General features: G+C 43.1%; 1 protein-coding gene across 2 annotated transcripts in view; it reads left to right on the forward strand.

Annotated features, from left to right (window-relative positions):
* CYTH1 (cytohesin 1) overlaps window positions 1-17,514 on the forward strand; it is a 36,393-nt gene extending 18,879 nt beyond the window's left edge. For both annotated transcript variants that reach the window (XM_072112355.1, XM_072112354.1), the window contains exons 2-13: window positions 351-433; window positions 2,715-2,779; window positions 3,911-3,977; window positions 4,268-4,386; window positions 5,017-5,097; window positions 7,301-7,413; window positions 7,538-7,686; window positions 7,970-8,082; window positions 9,983-10,061; window positions 13,482-13,553; window positions 14,363-14,517; window positions 15,533-17,514. In XM_072112355.1, coding sequence (XP_071968456.1) covers window positions 351-433; window positions 2,715-2,779; window positions 3,911-3,977; window positions 4,268-4,386; window positions 5,017-5,097; window positions 7,301-7,413; window positions 7,538-7,686; window positions 7,970-8,082; window positions 9,983-10,061; window positions 13,482-13,553; window positions 14,363-14,517; window positions 15,533-15,611 — 1,175 coding nt within the window. In that variant the 3' untranslated portion in view covers window positions 15,612-17,514. The remainder of the gene's footprint in view (window positions 1-350; window positions 434-2,714; window positions 2,780-3,910; window positions 3,978-4,267; window positions 4,387-5,016; window positions 5,098-7,300; window positions 7,414-7,537; window positions 7,687-7,969; window positions 8,083-9,982; window positions 10,062-13,481; window positions 13,554-14,362; window positions 14,518-15,532) is intronic.

Raw genomic sequence — 17,514 nt, forward strand, 5'->3', positions numbered from 1 at the left:
AAAAGTCACAAAAAAACCCTCTATGCAACATTTTGACACCAAAAAATGCCCAGCAAAACAATAAGTCTCCCCCAATGTGTCCATATTCAGCATACCCTGATATTACATACTAGACCAGTGTAGATATTACAGATGAGATTCCCCGGTGATGGGGAGGTCACAACACTTGTGCCGGTCGTTCAGGTTGAGCATAGCCATGAATCAGGAGACCTGTCATCTACAGCGGAAGTTATGAGGGTTATTTCTTTTAAAGGACTTGTTACCTTTAATAGCCAACCTAGTCATGCACACAGCTGATATTATTGGATGATACATGTAAATAAACTCTGATCACTTGTTTTTTCCTCTAGTGCCCAGCGACTTGACGCCTCAAGAGAGGGAGGAATTGGAGAACATCCAGCGTAGAAAGCAGAAGCTTCTGGAGGATATACAGGTGAATGTCCTCCGGCGTTGTCACCTTGAGAACGCTTCATGTTGTTATGGGTTGAAATTGCAGTTTTAAAGGGATTGTATGGGAATTTTTTTTTTTTTTTTACACAAAAACGCAGATGTAATTCCTTTCTGCCTTGGCTTTGCAGACCACCGCTGCCCCATATTTACTGTTATCTTAACTTAGGCTGTTGAGTGGTCTGACATAATCTCTGACTCACACAAAGGTTTATTTTTCTTGATAGGGATTATCAGTTTCCAAGGACAACTACCATCTTCATCAGATCCAAGCCCGAGCCAACGGAGGAGGAAAGACTGGCATCAGTCCTTCCTCCCATGTCCTTCTTTCCTACCTGGATAGCTGGTGCTTGGATAATATGAAGCAGGAAGTTCTCCCTTGGAATGTGTCTAGAAAAATAAACCACAACTTCCTGTTTGGCACCTATCTGTCCGATATCTAATGACCTCCTAGACGAGGATGAACTGCACTCCAGACTTGGCACACTGTGCTGCCACTTACATTACAGGCCTCATACAGGTGCCCCCACTCTTATGTATCATACACATGGCCATGTTTTGGTTTGGTACAGAATACGGGCGTAGCACTCGTCCGGGTGTATAAGGGAGCGGGACTGAGTGCCCCTCAGACTCCGCTCTCCATAGAAAGGTGAGTGGCTGCACATGCTTTTTGCATTTTGTGGCCCCTCGGAGCGCACCGTGACTGGGGATTGTGATCAGACCCCCCCATGCAATCGTGAGCATGAGCTAATTATTTGTTTGACCAAAGTTACTGCCCTGTGGGTGTGCGATCTCTGTATTTCCACGCTTGTATCTCTTATTTCTCTATAACCCCCATCTTTCTATGACTCCTCTTATTTCTCTATCCCCCCCCCCCCTTATGTTGCCGATGCTGCCTGTGTCATGAGTCGCGGCTCACCCTACAGAGCTACATCACTTTATTAACACTATTAGTAAATGGCTGCATGTGACCTGCAAAACCAAGTTACTTGGATAGACAATCCTTTTGTTATGAAGTAATGAAATACATTCGGTAATTTTTGGATACGCCATGCCTACACCATGTTATTGAACCATAAGAGAGATTACCGTATATATATATATATATATATATATATACGCTAGTATAAGCCAAGGCTCCTAATTTTACCACAAATAACTGGAAAAAGCCCCGATCCCCACTGCTCCTGCCATGATGATCCCTCGATCCCCTTGTCCTGGTCCCTCTTGGCACAGGCTTAATAGAAAATACCAGGATCTCTCCTCCACCCCTGAGGGAGGAAAGGAATAGCAGGGACTGCTGCCAGAGTAGACACTCAAATCACCCCTTTAAATGAATTCTACCAGGGATACCCTTGTAAAAGTTGCGTCTCCTAAAAGTATAATATAAAGCTTGTCGCGATGCAGAATGAGTAGTGACTTGTGACCAAGCAGCTTTTTCCACTCTCTTCTGCAGACTTGAGCTGCTCTGAGTTTTGGCCGTGAGACTGGTCGCTTATTATGCAATACAAAGGGGCGGCCAATGCGCTCCAGGCTACCCGTGCATTTTGGATGGCTGTCTGCTGAACAGCTGTTTCTCCAAAATACTTCATAAATATATATGCACGCTCAGCTAAATGTGCATTAGGAGTGGGGAGATGAGCCACTGCTCCTGTTCTATTAGACTAAGGGATTGGACATGTCTAAATCCAGCATGTCCAATGCAAGATGACCTTTCACCTTAGCTGTATGTTGGCCGAGCCTGATGATGTCTGGGGGGGACAGAAGGATAGATGAGGGATTAGTGGAAGATGTCGGATTCAATGGGGAGAGAAGTTATAGTCGGAGGTGTAGTAGGAGGGTGTATACCCCTCTCCCCATCAGGAAGTGTGTGTGTGTGTGTGTGTGTGTCTGTCTGTCTGTCTGTCTTTGACCCGGGGGGAGATAAGTCTCGCTGTCAAATTAATCAAACTATTACAACAATGATTTCATATCAGCGGAATTTATTGATCTTTATTATTTGATGCATGTGAATTTTTATTACTGCGAAAAAACCTTTAACCCTTCCCATGTAGAGTCACATGACGCTGGGCCCGCGCTACTTTATCTGCCGTGTAAAGAGGGGGATGGGGTGAGGATAATTGCAAGAATTTCGGGAAAAAGTGACGAGGGACATGCTGCTTGTACAGTATTAATACCCATCCTGAATATTTACATATCTTGGAGAACAATATAATATTTTGCCATTATTAAAACTTTTTTTTTTTTTAATTTTTGTTTCGTTTCAGAGACTTAAGGAGGAGATCGCAGAAGTTACCAATGAAATTGAAAATTTGGGAACCCTGGAGGATAGGTGAGCGACGCTTTTATTTAGAGTATAAAAGTGAATTTCGACATGACTGACCCTTTTGTTCTTTGGAGCAAGGGTGTAGTACGAGGGGGTGCACAGGGTACGGCTACACTCAGACCCAGGAGCATTAGGCCAGTTGCACAGGAACGTGGTTGGTCATAAAAATGGACCTTGCTACGACTGGATTTCACAGATCAACCACAGTGCAGAGGATGGGACTTATAACATATGATGCAAGGAATCCCTTTTCTTTTTATCATTCAGGTCACTGAACTGTAATTATGATTATATATCATTATTCTGTTTGGAGTCCTGTATTCTGCACTATAACCGGTCAGTGATATCCATCCAGTACATGGTCTTTTTCACGGACTTAGTGGGGCCATAAAGGGACTCTTTTCCATACAAAGAGTCCAGTACTATAATTAAGACATCATAGTTGGAGGACCAGGCCTTTATGAATTGTTAGTTAAAGGGAACCTGTCAGCAGGGACTTCAATTTCACTAAAGACAGATTGTAAAAGCCCATCACACCAGCATTGCACATCTGCCTCTCTGCTTTCTCTAAGCATTTGCATTACAATATAATTGTGTGATATAACTTACCTTGCACCCTGACAGAATCTTATGTGTAGTTCCTGGGGTTGGGCTGTGGTTTGGAAGCATTTAAAAAAAACAACACTTGTCTGTGCTGCAGACTCCTCAGCTCTCAGCCACAACCTTTGCGCTCCTGTACAGCTCCTCCCTCCTGCTCCTTCACAGAGGTCACAGCCTGGTGAGCTGACATCAGTGTGGAGGGAGGAGCTGCACAGGAGCACAAAGGACGGGGCTGAGAGCTGAGGAGTCTGCGGCACAAACAAGTCACATGTTTGAAATGCATCCAAACCCCAACCCCTGAAACTACACAGAGGATTCAGTCAAAGTGCTAGGTAAGATGTGCATTGCTGGTGTAATGGGCTTCTGTAACCTGTCTTTAGTAAAAACTAGGTCCCTAGTGACAGGTTCCCTTTAAGCCATCATCAGATGTGTTAGACAATGGCTTAATCCCTATCTAATCCCTACTAATATACAGTAACATGTTGCTGATTGTTCAACATATGATGCATTACTCTAATACTCGCAACTATTCCACAGGAAAAACATGCAGAAGAATAAACAACTTGCAATGGGAAGGAAAAAGTTCAATATGGACCCCAAAAAGGTATGAAACATGGGAGAATTGTAGTAGGAGCCTTTTGGGTGGGTTCTGTTGTGCATTAGTTAGTGGTGAATATTAAAGGGATTGAAAATAAGTGGGTGACCTTGCAAAACATGGCTGGTGGAGGCCTCCTGCTATGTCATAGGGCAATGCATAAGAAATCCCATCAGCCGTGGTATCCACATCATCACCCATGTCAGGACAGCTGTGATTGACCCCTTCATTTAGTAACAATGTTGAAGCAGGTTTCCTTTTTTGTGATAAATTATATTCATTTGTACATTGTTTTGCAGGGTATCCAGTTCATGATTGACAACGAACTCCTGGAAAACACATGCGAGAAAATTGCTCAGTTTTTGTACAAAGGAGAAGGTTTAAACAAAACCGCTATTGGGGACTATTTGGGAGAACGGTAAGTTTTTTTTTTTAATATCAAATTTACAGGAATTCTTACAGGAAATCAAAACTCATCATGATAAACCAGGGACACTTACCCATAAATATTCTTATATTTGTTATCCATGGCTTCCTTCCTCATAAAAAGCATCTTCAATTATGCTAATGAGCCTGAAGGGCCCCTGTGCTGCAGCTTCGCTGGCTGTTAGACTGTTACACCCTCCCTCTGCCTGATGTAATCTCACTGCAGCAGAAGAAGTTTGAGCACAAGTGGGAAGGGGAAGTGCTCATAGCACATTGTAATAGCCTCTAAATCTGCAGCATGGATGGGCTCTGATAATACCCCCTGAAGCCCCTCAGACTCATTAGCATAATTTTTAACCGTGATTTTTGTAGTAAGGAGGAAATGGATAACAAATATAAGAAAAGTATAAGAAGATTACTACAGTTACTGTGCCTGGATCTACAATTAAGTGACCTGGTTTATCAGGATGGAAGGAGATGGCACTTAATATTCCTCCGTTTCCTTAAAATATCAAAAGACAATAAAGAAGTTTTATATTTTATCCGTTATATATACCTGATATCGATGTTACTTTTCCTTGGAAATTTGTATTTAATTCTTCTGTAATTTTCACATCTTCAGAGACGACTTCAACATCCGCATCCTACATGCATTTGTGGAGCTTCACGAGTTCACAGACCTTAACCTGGTGCAGGCTCTTCGGTGCGTAAGTTGTCGGCTGTTATTGTCATACTCTTATTATTATTATACTGTATATTCTAGATGGATCTAATCAGTTGGAAGTTCCTTCGGAGAAGTGGCAACTAAAAATCACAGCAGTTGGTTGATTTCACTATTATACCTGCACCTGTGATTTAATACATGGCTTGTCCAATGTTTTTGAGTAAGGCCTCTTGCACACTAGCGTTGCGTTTCACGTCAGGGTGCAATGCGTGAAAAACTGACGTTTTGGCTGCGTTTTTGTTCCATTTTTCCTTGGAGTAATTTGCGTTTTTTTTGCGTTTTCGGCGCATTTTTGACGCGCGATTCAATGGGAGACTCGAGCATATTTCAAAGGGACCATGGTTTGGGATTAAAATGTGTTATTTAATTGAAAAATAATGTCTTCTGATAATTTGCAAACATCGGCGATCTATTCTTCACTGTTCCGCGCGTATATTATCTCCCGACAATTTAGCAGATGTGAAGAACAGTGAAGAATAGAATAAAAACATTGTACACAGTGAACACAGGATCATTTAAGAGAAAAACAGTGCAGAACACAGTGCAGAATAGATTACAGATGTTCGGCACATCTGCTTACTTGTCGGGAGATACGCGCGGAACGGCGCGAACAAAATAGCATGTGAAGAACAATATATATGTGTGTGAAGAACAAATTGCAGATGTTTAAATACATCTGCAATGTGTTCTACACACATATATATTGTTCTTCACATGCTATTTTGTTCGCACCGTTCCGCGCGTATCTCCCGACAAGTAAGCAGATGTGCCGAACATCTGTAATCTATTCTGCACTGTGTTCTGCACTGTGTTTTTATCTTAAATGATCCTGTGGTCACTGTGTTCACTGTGTACAATGATTTTATTCTATTCTTCACTGTTCTTCATTGTGTTTTTTTTAATTAAATGCTCGATCGCGAGCAGGGGAAATAATGTTATTCTGGTCACCTAGCAACCCTTACGTTTAAAACGCATTGCACTCGCATTGCACTTGCAATGATTGCGAGTGCAATGCGTTCTTGATGCATCTCCATAGACTTGAATGGGGCGTGAAAAACGCGCGTGACCCGCAAAAATAGAGCATGCTGCGATTTTGACGCGCGTGCAAACGAACGCAAGCACGCGCGTTAAAAACCACGCTAATGGAGAAAGACCCATTGAATACAATGGGACAGAGTGCAATGCGAGTTCTGAGCGTCAAATGCACGCGCAGAACTCGCGCGTGAAAAACGCCAGTGGAGAAGGGGCCTAACACTTCTCGAGAGCTGTTGTAAAGTTGAGGTTATTTAATTGTAATTTGCTCTGTAGCAGCCAATGCCGAGTAGCTGCTGCGGCGCCGACTGTAAGTTCATGAAAAAAGCTTTAATAAAATGTATAAAACAGTAATGAAGATGCTTTATAGTAAAATATACCACATATAGCATAAGGCGACCCGAATATAAGCTGAGGCCCCTAATTTTACCACCAAAAAATGGAAAACTTTATGACTAGGGAAATGCATCACTAATGAAATGCCCTGCAGCAGCCTCCCCCCACTCATTCAATGCCCTGCAGCAGCCTCCCCCCAATAAAAGCTAGCCACAAGCCTTCCTCACTGGGCCAATGAAGGGAAGAAAAAACGGCACTCACCAAGGTAAGGTTCAGTATTCACTTTATTTTAGGGAAGTTCACAGAGCAGGGGTGATGCACGCCACAGGCGTGCATCACCCTTGGACTCACAGGGCCCCTCATTAACTAAAAATAATAAACTCAGTACTTGCCCCGGGCACTGCCCGCATCTCCTCGTCGCTCTCAGGGTTTCCCGTGTAGTAGCGTGGGTACAGACAGGTCCATGCACACCACATGGACCTGTCTCTACTGTAGTTGCTACACTGGAAACCTGAGAGAGAAGAATCGCCAAAAAAAGCGATTTTGTGCGACACAATCCCCTTCTAAATACCTGTCACAGCCGTGCAATCAACAAATACCGTGAACAGTCTGACGGAAATGCGATCCACGGACCCTTTGTGTTGAAAAACTTTACTTATACTTGAGTATATACCGTGCATCATTTGGGCAGAAAAGTGCCGGAAATTGGAACACGTCCATAGAAAATCCATGGCACCAAGTGCTATACATAAGTGTGGATAAGGTTGTACTATGTCACTATTATTCTCAGCTTTATCCTTTGTGTCTTCTTCAGTCAGTTCCTTTGGAGTTTCCGCTTACCAGGAGAAGCCCAGAAGATTGACCGCATGATGGAAGCGTTTGCACAGCGCTACTGTCAGTGCAATCCAGGAGTCTTCCAGTCTACCGGTTAGTAGTTTATATGTAGACTTCTTTACCTTCATTCTAATGTGTAGTTGTGATTGATTTATGTAGTATGGGGTCTTCACGTAATAATATGCATTCATTTATTCCATCCACTTTCTGCTCACAGACACCTGCTACGTCTTGTCCTTTGCCATCATCATGTTAAACACCAGCCTGCACAATCCCAACGTCAAGGACAAACCGAATGCTGAACGATTTATCTCGATGAACCGCGGCATAAACGATGGAGGCGACTTACCTGAGGACCTTTTAAAGGTTAGTACAACTGTGGAAGCTATAGGACATATTATATAGGGGATGTGATCGATCACTGGAACCCCCCCATGAGAACGGGGGCCTGCAAGTTCCTAAGATACCCCCTATGAAAGAGGCACTGATGACCATAACTTATATGAGACTTCATCACACACCAACCTCAGATGTAAACGAGAACGGCGCATGCGCTCAATTACATCGGACACTTGTATGACTTGTCTCATTATTACTTGTGATGTATAATTACCCTATTCACTTGTCTGGGATGTTTCTGTCTCCCTAGAATTTGTATGACAGCATAAAGAATGAGCCGTTCAAGATTCCTGAAGATGACGGAAATGACCTCACTCACACTTTCTTCAACCCAGATCGAGAGGGCTGGCTATTAAAACTGGGTTAGTTTGATATTTATTCTTTGTTCATGTTCTAGAATTTTGTAGTAATTATTATTTTCCTGGTTGGTCAGAGACCAAACTTCAGTTACATGTGTTATAATATAGAAAGTGAGTGATATGGAGTGAAAATTAGCAATTTTTTTTACAGATACTATTATTATTATTATTATGATGATTATTATTAAGATTGAGATTATTATAATATTATTCTCAGCTCTTTACATACAAATTGTAATTTGACATTTCAATTTTCTTTTTTGTTTTACTTCTATGTTTTCTACATCTGATCTGCACATTTTCCCACCCATCCAGGAGGTAAGTGCACTGGTCATACCTTCATTCTATGTGGTTGCCGGGAACAAACGAATGACTTCTCTGCACTGGTTATTTCCTTTTTAGAAATATATTTTGGGGTTTTGTGAAAGGTGATGAGTAGAGATGAGCGGACTCATTACTAAGACCAGTGCAGTGTGTACTATGTGCAGTGTAGTGTGCAGGGGGCGCCAGATTCAGGATTTCTGGTGCCCGTTCTTCATGAATCTGGTGCCCCCTGTACTGCTCCGACAGAGTGCACCAACTTTTCTTTTGTGCACCTTTAAAGGGGTTTCCCCACTAAGACGAGTTAGGCCCTATCCACAGGATAGGGCCTTACTTGCTGATCAGTGGGAGTCTCGGTGCTGAGACCACTGCAGAGCGAGAAAGCGAGGGGTCCGACCAAACCCTCGTCGCTCCATGAGAGTATTGGAGCAGACGGCTGCGCTTGATCATTCTGCTCCATTAATCTCTATGGAGCTGATGGAGATCGGTGAGCGCAGCGCTCTTCAATTTCCGTCAGCTCCATAGTAATTAATGGAGCAGAACGTTTACGTGTGGCTGTCTGCCCCATTAGTCTGAGTGTCCATCAGACACCCTCGTTTTCGTGATCCGCGGGGTACTCAGCACTGAGACCCCCACTGATCAGCAAGTTTAGCCCTATCCCATGGATGGGGTCTAACTTGTCTTAGTGGCCAAATCCCTTTAACGTGCAGTTCTGTCAGAATTTGCATGATAAATCTGGCGCATGGTCCGACTGAGCACTGGAAGCCCCCTTCAGTGACAAAATTAGAAGTGCATGAAGAATAGTGCAGCCGCAACACAAAAGCGTTGTGTACGACATGCATGTGGTGCAGACACTTCTTAAATACCGGTGCAAGCTGTATGTGTGGGTCGGGGTTAAATGCCTCTGCAGGCTGTATGTGTGGGTCGGGGTTAAATGCCTCTGCAGGCTGTATGTGTGGGTCGGGGTTAAATGCCTCTGCAGGCTGTATGTGTGGGTCGGGGTTAAATGCCTCTGCAGGCTGTATGTGTGGGTAGGGGTTAAACACCTGTGCAAGCTGTATGTGTGGGTCGGGGTTAAATACCTGTGCAAGCTGTATGTGTGGGTCGGGGTTAAATGCCTGTGCAGGCTGTATGTGTGGGTAGGGGTTAAATACCTGTGCAAGCTGTATGTGTGGGTCGGGGTTAAATGCCTGTGCAGGCTGTATGTGTGGGTCGGGGTTAAATACCTGTGCAAGCTGTATGTGTGGGTCGGGGTTAAATGCCTCTGCAGGCTGTATGTGTGGGTCGGGGTTAAACACCTGTGCAAGCTGTATGTGTGGGTCGGGGTTAAATGCCTGTGCAGGCTGTATGTGTGGGTAGGGGTTAAACACCTGTGCAAGCTGTATGTGTGGGTCGGGGTTAACTGAATGGCTTTCCCTTTTCCTTTCCTCCTGCGTGGGGCTTCTGCATTACTAATGTATACTTTCCATATCTCTTATAACAGGCCATGGTTTGTCTAGAAGTGATTGGATGTAATTTTCTTTGTGCTCGCTCAGAAAACTTTTCAGCTTATTACCTTTAATATTTGCCCTCTTTTGGCTTGCAGGGGGTCGCGTTAAGACGTGGAAAAGACGTTGGTTTATCCTGACGGACAATTGTCTGTACTATTTTGAGTACACAACGGTAAGTGAACGTTTGCATGTCAACACTTTCTAAGTAGCATTTTGTTTGTACATGTTCATTGAAGGCCCGGGACACACCGGCCAGATACCTGTGGTGAATGGCAGTGCAAAAGTTGCAATCCCCTTCTACAGTCTGTAGCAATAATGAACATGCTACAAATTTTGCTGTGGTTTTTTTCACAGCATATTATTGGGATTTTCATCAATCCCATTCACTATGCTATGACTGTAAATCACTGCAGGTTAGCCATAGGTTACTCTGGTAACATGCAAAAATTATGGCACCTGACAGGGAGTCTAGCACCTCCACTAAGCTATACAATCTGCGGGCAGCATGTTGTCAAGAAATGCACTGTGCTTTCCAACATATCTTTATTATTTCTGCTCATTATGTAATTTCTATGAAATTCCCACTTTAATCCGTATGCTAATGAGGCAGCTGTTGCACCCGTGATGTGTCCTTAACATTGCTATTCCTGCCTACGTCACTTCCATCTTTTTCCAGTTTTGCGGCACAAGAAATATTTCTTACTTGCCTGATGAGGAGGGTCGTGTTCCAGGCAGGAGTAGCAGTGCTCGGGGAGGGGCAAAGAACACAACTACCTCATTAGCATACGAATTAAAATAGGAATTTCTCCGAAATGGATAGTGGAAAGAAATATTAACACTTCTTTTGAAGTGCATTCTCTACAACAGAATATTGTAATGCTTGAGATAGGTGGGAGGCTCACTTTGAGGGTTTTCCCAACATTACAAAAAAACCCTCATAGGGTAACTTTGAAGGATAAACAACACATACTTCTCTCTCCATATTGCCATCCCTAGTTCTCCAGTTCTTAGGACTTCTAGTCCCGTAAGATTGGAAGGGGTTATATAGTTTTCATTCAGTATATGAAGGCTGAGCCATTCCCTGGCCCCTGACTCTTGAGGCCAGTGAATCGCTCAGCCGTCACATGAAGTCACCACTTTATCAGAACCAGAAGACCCAGGGACTGGAGAGCCAGCAATGGAATGGGGGGATTAGAGTGACCTTTAGTGTAACCCCAGGATCCCCACCATCCCGCAGAAGGTGTAAGATGTGGCATATGATAAAATAATAATAGTCCTAAACAATAAATCCACAGCGCCACTTTATTAGTTGGACCGGACAAGGTTAAACAAGCCGGAGTCGACCTTTCCAGAGCAGAACGTGTTCTGAGTCATTGTCTCTTTTGCAAAAAAAAAAACTTGTGATTTACTGGCCAAGAAATGCAAGATCAGCTAAAAAGTGTCTGTGAGCACAGATGTCTGCACATGAGCTGTGCACAGAAGAATTTGGGAAGATTGCCTTCATGGAAAGGGGGCAGAGAGGAAAATATGACTACAGATGCAGAACTAGAGGGGAACAAACACGAAGAGGGAGAAAGTGGACGAGAGGTTTCGCACATTGAATGTGAATTACATTTGGTTCCCACAGTCGTGTGGTGTAAGGGTGAAGACACACGTGGCGTTTTTAGGCCGTTTTCAGATCGTTAAAAACGCATGCGTTAAAAAACGCATCCGTTTTTTGAAAATGCATGCGTTTTTGTCAGTTTTTCAGAATTTGCGCAATTAAAACGGACAAAAACGCATGCGTTTTTAACGATCTAAAAACGGCCCAAAAACAGCCTAAAAACGCCACGTGTGTCTCCTCCCCAAGGGTGACTTGATGGTTGGCCATCTTTACCAGCAACGTGATGGGCTATTAAAAAAATTAGATTGAATCTGGTCAACTAGCTAATACATTTGGGGTGACTTCACTATCCTGGGGTCCTCTGGAGGTGTTTTATCATACATGGGCATGTTATCAGTAGCTGCAGGACTGTGAAAGTGGATTTTAGGGTTGTTAATTCTCCAAATGTAGTGGGGGAATGTCCTCACACAGCTGTGTTCTTAGATCTCTGCATAGAACTACTCGACAGCCCCTCCCCTCTGCTCTGAGTGGCTAATCTATTATAGTCTGTGGGCAGCACTATAAGGGTAGCCTAATGCAGAGAACTCCACAGCAGTGTTAGGACATGTTCCCAGTGTTTTGTATTTGCCCCTTTCGATCTGTGTAACCATACCTTTGGGTATGATATTAGTAGCAGCAGGACTGTGAAGTATGCATGTGTATTCTAGGAATGTCCTGGTGGATAGAGAAGAGCAGATCTGAACTTTAGGTTCAGCTACGTCCAACCCAGACATGTTGCTTGATGGGCTGCAGAGCAGCCAATCGGGCAGCTTTATGACCCTAGCAACTAGGCATGGCTGTGATCGGCCATGTGTGTCTACCAGGTGTCTAACTGACCAATCACAGCCATGCCTAGTTGCTAGAGTCATAAAGCTGTCTAATTGGCTGCTCTGCAACGCATCAATCAACAAGGCTGGGTTAGGTGGATCTGCCGAACAGAGGACTCCGAACCTAAAGTCTGAGTCCACTCAACTTGTGGAGCAACCATTTTTTTTTCCATCTCTACATTTCACTATTTTCCAGACCATCTGTAGTCACAGGCAAGAATCCTGCGACATCTCTTACTCAGAGAGATCTGCTTTGAGATCTCACACAGGAGTACAAGTCCAGCTCCAATCCTGGAATATAAATGTAAATATAAATTTCACAGTCCTGCTGCTACGACCCACACAAATCTATATATCACTATAATGTACTGTAGTAGGTAGAGTTTATTATTATAAACACATTCTGTGTTCATGGATGACTATCAGGTTTATACCAGAAGTGGGATTTTTTTCTTCCTGTACATGATGATGCTATAGGCGGTAATGTAAAGTGAGCAGCATGTTTCCCCCAGTCACAGATGTGCAGCGTGCAAGTCGTGGCAGGTCCTCTCCTAGACATTCCATCATAAATCAATGGGTCGCGGCTCTCTGAACCTAGTTTATGAGATTATTTTGTACTGTACAAGCTCAAGCAACTACTTCTAATGCTCAGACAGGTCCCGAAATATGTGTGCAATGTCTGATGTTATAATGTCTGATGATATGCACAGTATTCAGCTCCTTGCACTGTGTAGTGGCCATGCGGTGGTACTGCAGCGCAGCTCCTATTCAAGTATCTGGCAGGGAGCTATTCCCCCTTTCCCTACTGAGAACATGAATCAAGCTGAGGATGCATGTATATGGGGAAAATGAGATTTTGCACTTTTTAGATATCTATAATGAGAATTTTGGAGTTAGTTTCCGGTCTCTTATAGGGTTTGGTTTTTTAGAATAGCGTTGACTTTCGGCTCCTGCTAAAAATCTGTACAAAGGTGTACAAGTTCTTCACGCCTGGGGGCGTTCAACCCTTCAACCCTACTGACCAGGTCAAATTTACTTGGATGTTTTTACAGTATAAGCCCTAATCTAATGAAAACAAGTCCCCTCTAATCATTAACCCTTTATATTTTATATATTCCTACAGGACAAGGAGCCCCGGGGGATCATACCTCTAGAAAACCTGAGCATCCGCGAGATTGAAGATTCAAAGAAACCGGTATGTGGTATATTTTTTGTACCGTTTATGTGTTTTTAAACCCTTTTATGATCGGTCTTCAACGGTGTACAGAGAGGGCTCACGGGCAGGTAAAATACAGCAGACACCTACCGCCAGCTGCCAAGATGCTGGTGCTGTGTGACGTCATCAGTGGGTGGTGCTGGGTGGGGAGGCCTCCCACAGGTCGGAGAGCGGTATATTCACTTTATACTGCAAGACAGTTGCATTGCAGTAAATGGTATAAGCAATCAGACCCCCTAGGGTTTAAGCACCCTAGGGGGGCCTGGATTAATAGTAATTATAAAAACTATTAAAAAAATGTTAAAAGAAAATGAAAGAAGAAATTTAAAAGTTCAAATCGCTTCCCTTTGCCTAGAACACATTATATATAAACAAAAAAGTTTTAACATATCAACGTATCCCAAAATGGAAAAAAAACACGGTGGAGGGAATGAGTCAAAAATAGAAACGGGGGGAAAAACCTGGTGCTGAAATGGATAAATAAAAGGGCACAGTGGAAGATCGGACTGATTAGGACACCCTCTAGATGTATTGTAATCGGGGGGCATAAACCTTCACCAACACTGATATTAGTATAGGTCATACTGAAAAGTCGTTAATCACAATTAACTTCTAAAATTAGCTATGACCTATAGGGGATCCCTAGATTTCCTTTGATTCGCTCATACCCTCTCCTGGGCTCAGGACTACAGAATATACTATATAGAGAACATGTGATGGTATCTTGTGTACCTTTTTATACTCTTCTTTCATGCACATTCTCATACCTGCTCCTTTATCTATTCCAGAACTGCTTTGAGCTATTTATACCAGACAACAAAGACCAGGTCATCAAAGCGTGCAAGACCGAGGCTGACGGCAGAGTGGTAGAGGGGAATCACACGGTGTACCGAATCTCCGCACCAACAACCGAAGAGAAAGACGAGTGGATAAAAAGCATAAAGTAAGGGCTTGCGTGAATAGTAAAGATCATAGCTTTTCTTGTGTGTTGTTAGTAGCTGCAGGACTGTGAAATGTGGAATTATATTTCTGGATTAAATATAGGAAGGATAGTCCGCTCACCTGTGGCCTTTGCAGTTCTTCCTGGTCAATTGGAGCACGGATAAACTTTGTTCCAAATCCACCAGAAGAAAAATCCAGCTCACAAAACGATCCAGAATTTTTATTAAAATAATATTGGTTCTCTTTATTTCTGTAATTTTAAAAATCCATGGTAAACAAGACAAAGGAAACGCACAACTACAGCTCACGCTTGTGTCTGATACCGATATGTTTTTATGAAAATTCTGGATTGTATTGTGAGCTGGATGTTTTTTCTGGTTTTTGCTTATATTTCAGGATTGTAGCTAGGCTTTGAGCACTGGGTTGCAGTCGTGTATGCGAATAATAAATAGTAGAGTCCTCCACTCTACTCTGAGTAAGAGGAGTGGCTGGTTTCTGGTTAGGTATTACAGTAGAGGGAACGGGCTTAGAAGCAGTCTCTATGCATAGATCAAAAAAACACAGCAGTGTGAGGACACTCCCCCAGTGTCCCAAGTCCAGCTACAATCCTGGAAGTCTTTTAAAGAAGACCTGTCACCTATAAAAACGGCACTAGGAGATGTTACTAAAGTAAGCAGCTCCTAGCGCTACAACAGTCCCAGCAGTGTTACACTGCTAGCGTTATCGGAAACGTCAGATAACGCTAGCAGACACTGCCGCGATGTACACTAGAAACGCCGGACCGCTCTCAAAGTGTCTCTGGTGTACATTGCGGCAGCGTCTGCTAGCGTTATCTGAGGTTATACAGATAATTCAAAACAAATAAACAATTTCCCGGGTGACCAAGTCCAGCTACAATCGTGTAATGAATTTTTCACAGTCGTTCTGCTACAAACAACACACAGGAGGAATAGAAGAAAGTGATACAAGTCATGTGTGCCATTATGTCTCATTTTTCTATCTTCTTCCCCGTCCAGAGCCGCCATTAGCAGAGATCCCTTTTATGAAATGTTGGCCACCAGAAAGAAGAAGGTTTCCTCCACAAGGAGACATTAGAGAAATCTACTGCGAAACTGTAGAGTACGGTACACGATGCAGAGACGAGTGTCTGTATATCTGACTGCCTGCACCCCGGGATACAGACAATATGTGCCTTTATAACCTATTTATTTCTCCATAGTGTTCTCCATGTACTGCTTCAGTGTTTGTCTATAGCACAGGGGCGGAGGAGGTTTGGTTTTATTACGTGCAATACTTACATGTCCAAGACTAAAGCCATCAGCTAATCCTCCCGAATCCCCAATACACTTGCACCCTTAAAGGAACGCTCCAGTCAATGCTGACTGCAAGGACAGAAGGGAGGAGCATAATTCTAGGCTCTGTCAATGAAAATGAATACGCAGATTACGCAGCGCTGTACAGAACTTGCCAAATCAGTCCCTGTCCCCAATGGGGCACACAATCTAATCAACCTTCCAGTATGTTTTGGAGTGTGGGAGGAAACCGGAGGAAACCCATGCAAACACGGAGAGAAAATACAAACTCTTTGCAGAAAAAGGACTCATGCTCCTCCGTTCAGGCCCTGCATCATGTATTATTCGGCTAAGCGCACACATATGGGGTAAAGTGGCCACTTCTAGGAAAAGTTTACCTCCCCAGATTATAAAAGCATATGGCACTGAAGTTAAAGCTCTTTGTGGGGGGAAGAGGGGTTAGAAGTTCCCCTTATACATCGTGGCCAATGACTGCTGCGTCTTACTGGCTCACACTCATGTGCATGGGCACCTTAGAAGATTCCCAAAATGAAGCGGGTGCTGAGGGCTGGGCAGTGCAATAATAGGAAGTTCATTCCTAAGGAACAGTTCACACAGGAAGGAATCAACCTCCTATTGAAATCCATGTCTTGACTCCTGGTGGACGCAACGTGGATTACAGGCCATGTGTGTCAGCATCCGCCATAATGGATTTTATCATGGGGTGCCAGTGGAAAATCTGGGTCAAATACTGTAACGTTATGTGAACCAAACTCTAACAGATTTTGCTAAAGGACTGGCCCCATGTGCTATAAAAGCAAGAAAGAACCTTTACTTACCTTTCTGCAGCCCCTCCCTAGGTTACAATGCAGAGGTTCATAGGTGATGTCACAACCATAATGCACATATAGCCAGAGGCCGTAGCGGGTGTCTGCTATGTCACTGATGTATAGTACAGGCAGTCCCCGGGTTACGTACAAGATAGCTTCCATAGGTTTGTTCTTAAGTTGAATTTGTATGTAAGTTGGAACAGTATATTTTATAATTGTAGATCCCAGACAAAAATTTTTTTTTTGCCCCAGTGATAATTGTAGTTTCAAAGTTTTTTGCTGTAATGGGACCAATGATTATGGCTAAAGCTTCATTATAGACACCTTACAGCTGATCATTGCAGCCTGGGTCTATAGTGACAGACAGAGAGGTCACAGTGGGCAGAGGGGTCCGTCTGTAACTATGGGTTGTCTGTAAGTCAAGTGTCCTTAAGTAGGGGACTGCCTGTAATAGAGACTGGTGGGATCGGTAGGCATCACACTGTACTGAAGAGAGGTAGGTATAAGGTCTTAATTTGTAACACCCGGGGTCAGTCCTCAAAAAAAAAAAAAAAAAAAAAAATCGACAATCCCCATCTGATTTAGATGTTAAAATTTTGTCCACTGACCCCAATGTCATATGACGGGTGCACTTACTTTTTTTTTTTCAATTTTAAGGCCCTATCATTCTGCCGCCAGTACGTTCCATTATCTGCTTAGCCTAAGAAGATTTTAGGTGCAGATGATAAAAGTTAACATTTATATTGATATGACTTTTTTTTTTTTTCTTCTATAACTTTTAGTTCTAATTTATAGCCTGAGAAGTAACGACTGCTTTTTGTTTTTTTTTCTCTACATTTAACAAATACATGAAATAAATAATAAATTGTGTGTGTA

The sequence above is a fragment of the Engystomops pustulosus genome, chromosome 6, assembly GCF_040894005.1.
Source record: "Engystomops pustulosus chromosome 6, aEngPut4.maternal, whole genome shotgun sequence".
Lineage (NCBI taxonomy): Eukaryota > Metazoa > Chordata > Amphibia > Anura > Leptodactylidae > Engystomops > Engystomops pustulosus.